This window comes from Notothenia rossii (assembly GCF_949606895.1).
Source record: "Notothenia rossii genome assembly, chromosome: 7".
In the NCBI taxonomy this organism is placed as follows: Eukaryota; Metazoa; Chordata; class Actinopteri; order Perciformes; family Nototheniidae; genus Notothenia; species Notothenia rossii.
The window spans coordinates 38,296,611-38,302,297 of record NC_136905.1 but is presented as its reverse complement, the minus strand read 5'-3'; the positions used below and the strand labels follow the sequence as shown (position 1 = coordinate 38,302,297).

At 42.4% G+C, this 5,687-nt stretch overlaps 1 protein-coding gene across 1 annotated transcript; it reads right to left on the bottom strand.

The window, feature by feature from the left end:
- Positions 1-1,491: 1,491 nt before the first annotated feature.
- LOC307013814 (uncharacterized protein) lies at positions 1,492-4,381 on the bottom strand. Its single transcript, XM_079641359.1, has 2 exons — positions 3,867-4,381; positions 1,492-3,495 (listed from the first exon to the last, which is right to left on the bottom strand). Exon 2 carries the CDS (start codon positions 3,493-3,495, stop codon positions 2,449-2,451), a length of 1,047 nt encoding a protein of 348 aa, XP_079497485.1. The 5' UTR covers positions 3,867-4,381; the 3' UTR covers positions 1,492-2,448.
- Positions 4,382-5,687: the final 1,306 nt, after the last annotated feature.

Genomic DNA, 5,687 nt, shown 5'->3' with positions numbered 1-5,687 from the left:
TGCACTTGGAGAAAAAGCGAAAGTGGGAATGTTAATGTTATACACAAGTTATTGAGCCGTTTCCGCTCTACATCCTGAACTCCTCCCTTCGATGCAATGCACTTCCGTTTTGGCGGACTGGGTTTGTTTTGCTAGCTAGCTCCGTTGTGCCGACAAAGCACTGATATCGCAGAGACAAAGAGGATATAACAATTACAACATGAAGAAAAGTGGTTCGGGAACTACGTGTGCGGTAGTTGGTTGCAATCACTCGAGAAAGCACCTGAACGAGTGGTTAGATAGAGAGTGCTACGACCACAAACCAGCACCCAGCACCCAGCCATGTTGTTCATTAAATACAGATAAACACAACAAATACTGCATGCATTGTATTTTTTAATATTATATATGAATATTTTCATAGTGATGTAATTGTGTGGGCTGCTTTTATATTTTAATTTGTAATACCTGTTAGGATTAAACATGTGATCTTTCTTGTTGAAGCCATTTCTTTAGTTTCCTCTAAACAATTAATTCATTCAGTGTTATTTATGTACAGTATGAGCTTAATATGAATGATGAACTGTGTTAAAAGAAATTGTAGCACTCTAAGGAACATATGAAATGCAATAATGCAATAACAGTGCAATAATGAAATTAAATTACATCAAACTTTATTTTCACTCAAACAGTACAGGCACATATGATATATTGCACAGCATAAAGAGATCATGTAAATTGTGCATTATGTAAACAACAGACAACTGTTGGCTCCTGTGGGCATGACCTAAATAAGGCAGTTTATTTTGGTTTTAAAATGCTGAGATATTTACTGCAGAACTGTAACCTTCCCTCAACAAAATCGTCAACAATTTTCGGGAGCATGTGGGCAAAGTAGAATGTGCGCAGCCTTATGATATGCCTTCAGACTGTCCATTGCTTTTCCATCTATTGCCATGGATTGAACGAAGTAGGAGCAAATGTTGCTGTACGTTATGCTGGGCCACGTCGTCATGTTATCCTCCCAGTTTTGCACTGAATTCGGGTGGGGGAGAGTAACGCCATCTCCAGTCAAAGAAGTAGAATCGTGTTCCCAAGCTAGCATCACTGTTAGCATCGAAATCGCTGTGTTTACACCAGTGCCCGTCTGACTGTTTACACCGGTTTACACCGACAGACGCTGTGCAAAAGACTTCCGGCGGAAATGAAGTGCATTTGTGTAGGGTTATGGCGCTACCCGTGGTTTGGCGCGTAAACTTGTCTATTAAAGGCTCCGTTATATCACACAGGCTCCGCCCTCTACTGGACCCTTTCACACCAACGCGTTTTCAGCTCCTGTGTCGGTACCAGATGTGTTCGGGGTCATAGACATATAAAGAGGTTATATAAAGAGGCAAGGAGTTTAATAATAACATAGGCATAATAACTATATCTATAAGGCATAATGACGTAACACTATCAGAGACTGGATATATCCCCCCCCCCTCATCCCCTCTCTGGTCGCTACCAATAGACAAGTTTACGCGACAAACCACGGGTAGCGCCATAACCCTACACAAATGCACTTCATTTCCGCCGGAAGTCTTTTGCACAGCGTCTGTCGGTGTAAACCGGTGTAAACAGTCAGACGGGCACTGGTGTAAACACAGCGATTTCGATGCTAACAGTGATGCTAGCTTGGGAACACGATTCTACTTCTTTGACTGGAGATCGCGTTACTCTCCCCCACCCGAATTCAGTGCAAAACTGGGAGGATAACATGACGACGTGGCCCAGCATAACGTACAGCAAAATTTGCTCCTACTTCGTTCAATCCATGGCAATAGATGGAAAAGCAATGGACAGTCTGAAGGCATATCATAAGGCTGCGCACATTCTACTTTGCCCACATGCTCCCGAAAATTGTTGACGATTTTGTTGAGGGAAGGTTACAGTTCTGCAGTAAATATCTCAGCATTTTAAAACCAAAATAAACTGCCTTATTTAGGTCATGCCCACAGGAGCCAACAGTTGTCTGTTGTTTACATAATGCACAATTTACATGATCTCTTTATGCTGTGCAATATATCATATGTGCCTGTACTGTTTGAGTGAAAATAAAGTTTGATGTAATTTAATTTCATTATTGCACTGTTATTGCATTATTGCATTTCATATGTTCCTTAGAGTGCTACAATTTCTTTTAACACAGTTCATCATTCATATTAAGCTCATACTGTACATAAATAACACTGAATGAATTAATTGTTGAGAGGAAACTAAAGAAATGGCTTCAACAAGAAAGATCACATGTTTAATCCTAACAATTATTACAAATTAAAATATAAAAGCAGCCCACACAATTACATCACTATGAAAATATTCATATATAATATTAAAAAATACAATGCATGCAGTATTTGTTGTGTTTATCTGTATTTAATGAACAACATGGCTGGGTGTTGGTAGACAGGGACACGAGGCAAGATTCTAAACCTCACGAGGCACTCTGATCAGTGGACTCTTCAGGTTAACTAGGCCAGCACAGATGGTTAAGATGTTGTCCAGTTTCGGTGCCATGCTGATGGGAACGGTCTGGGATAAAATCTTAAAGACCTTCAGTCTGTGGATTGCTCTTTCCACGTGTATGCGGACATTGGCTACTCGCCTGGTGCGTGTCGTCTCCTCATTGGTCAACTGATTGCGCCTGTAGGGGAAAGCAGGGATGTTCAAACTGACCCTTCTCTCATCAAGCAAGTCTCGAATGGTGAACCCACGGTCCGCCATGACCTCATCACCAGCCCTCAGATAGTCTAGAAACCCACTGTCCATGGTGATAAACTTATCGCTGCTTCTGCCAGCATAGGCGTCAGATATAAACATGATTAGCCCATTAGGGGCCACAGTGACAAGATATTTCACAGTGTTGCGTGATTTGTACTGGCTGAAAGTGTCACTCCTTGAGTCGTGGTTTGTGGCTCTCTGCATGGCACTTTCGGCACAGTCAATGATGCAGGTGGTTCGAGGGTAGTTCCTCTGAAACGACAAGGGCATTGTGGCACGAATTGTCTCTCTTGGAAGCCAGGGGATCAGGACTTTGAACTGTTCACCCATCACGTCAATCCAGTGACTAATCACAATGTTTGCCATTGATGTAGACACATTGAAGCGGTGAGCAATATCTCCTAATATTAGGTTTAGTTTTAGCTTCATCAAGGTCATCAGGATTTGGTCAACAACAGGGAGGGTAATTGATGGCTTACTGAAAGGCAACAACACCGTCACCAGGGTGAAAAATTGAACCATACGCACTCCTGTATACAGCCGGGACCTAGCATCATCAATGACCGTGGTGCTAGTCACAGTAGGACCCATTTCTGCCTCGCACTGTGTGGCCTTGTCTATTTTTAACAGACTGTGTTGTTGAAGAGTATGTGTGGTCAATATGTGACGGATCCTCCCATTGGGTCTGGGCATCTTGAAATGTTGGTGTAGCAGGCTCAGTCTCACAGGCAGGCTGACAGGTTTCAGGAGCATCTAAAAAGGGGAAGAGAAAACATGGATGTAGCTAAATTAATGCTGGCATAGAGTCCAGGCAGGCATTTGGGGATCAATAAAGTATCTATCTATCTATCTATCTATCTACATGCAGGCGCACACACACACATACATACACACACACACACACACACACACACACACACACACACAGAGACACACACACACACACACACACACACACACACACACACACACACAATTAATGAAGTAGCCGTCCTGGGCATTGTTTGTCCCATCTCCAAAACAATCAACTGCCTTAGCAAAATACCGGTAGCAATGTTAGTGTATGACAACTTATTCATAATTAACAGTATTGTCAGCTTCATAGCTAAAGTTGCTGAACTTACCCTCAGCTTCAAGTCTGCGTTTCTTTATCTGGGGGGAGGCAGTGGTCCGCTGGGTGAGTTGACGTCTCTTTGGCTGGGGAGGGCGATTGTACCCCAACCACAACGCTGGGAAAGGATTATCCTTGGTTGGTTTTTGGTCAACAAAGTGATAGGAACAAACAAAAACGTTGTGGGGTGGTTTCTTTAAATTCAATGCCTTCAGCCAGGTCCTTGATTCCGAGTCGGTATCAGGCTTGCGAAAAAATGTCAACAATGGAGCGCATGGACATTGCCTCTTCGTAGCTGGTTTGTGGTCGTAGCACTCTCTATCTAACCACTCGTTCAGGTGCTTTCTCAAGTGATTGCAACCAACTACCGCACACGTAGTTCCCGAACCACTTTTCTTCATGTTGTAATTGTTATATCCTCTTTGTCTCTGCGATATCAGTGCTTTGTCGGCACAACGGAGCTAGCTAGCAAAACAAACCCAGTCCGCCAAAACGGAAGTGCATTGCATCGAAGGGAGGAGTTCAGGATGTAGAGCGGAAACGGCTCAATAACTTGTGTATACATTACGGGCCAAAAATTTAATTTACAAGTATTAAAAGTAAGCAGAGGACACCAAACCAACTGAGACCTGTCTGTCCGCTGCATCTACACACATACTGTACCCAGCTGTTAAATTGGGATTTGATATGTGGGGGGGCTTTGTGTGTAAGGGTGGGTGAGGGGGGGGGTCGAAGATCTCATGATTTCACCCTAAGGGCTATACTGTATATGAGGCCCTAAAGCAACTGCTCCATTATCTGTATCAAATGCAAACATTGATGCCACCAAATGACACAATACAAATAGCAATGACTTAATTTGAATTCATTTACATCTTAAATTATTAATGATCACACACAAATGTTTACAAATATCCAACCTTCAAATTGCTATTTTAAATCATAATTGCTCTGCACACTTGCTAGAGAACATTTTTGATGAAATCTCAGTTATAGGGCTGCGAGATTATGGCCAAAAGTATGCTGTACATTTCACTGTAAACCAGCGTTTCCGCCAGGGGGGCGTCTTGCCGCCATTTGACGCCCTTATTCAGCTCGGGACGCCCTGAACGCGAGCCGAGGGCGTCCAAAAATATTAATAATTCGAGAGAAGATCGAGTTTTTATCGCTTGAAATAACAAAAAGGAAAAAGGACAAGGACATCCTTCTGTTGGAGGGGCAAAGGAGTCTGGTGGGATTCTTTTCGGAGTATTGAAGATCGTTTCCCCGACCTCGAAGGTGCCTGACAGTACAACACGGAACGTGCACGATTTGGACGCGCTGAGCGGGGGGCTTATATGGAAAGCCTAAAGTGCCACCATTCACCCGTTTAAAACGCGCGTTTTTTACAAAAACCGTGCGTTTTTCGCGCGTAAAATGCGCGTTCTTGACGCGTCTCGAAACTTGCGTATATTCGCGCGTAAAACACGCGTTTTTCAATATGATAATGAGCCCCTCCTTCTGATTTCCATAGCCACTACGTTTAAAGTGTCTGTAAGCAATCAGTGAAGAGTAAAGCCAGACCAAAGCAATCTGTAGATGAAAAGTTCCTGAAATGTTTAGGCTTTGCTGTAAATTGTATATTATTCCAGATTCAGGGGACCAAGTATTATTATTTTTTTGAATATAATCAATAAATCAAACAATATAAGATATATATATATAAAAAATACAATTGCCTTATGCTTTTCCTTAACCCTCTGGGTTATAAGGATATTTTCTCAATATGTAGACGTCTCCTTAAATCACCTTTTAAATGTACTTCTTATAACATGGCACCCCATATGTTACTTAT

Coding starts and splice junctions, on each gene's coding strand:
- LOC307013814 (XM_079641359.1), bottom strand. CDS start 3,495: ATGCTCCTGAAACCTGTCAGCCTGCCTGTGAGACTGAGCCTGCTACAC.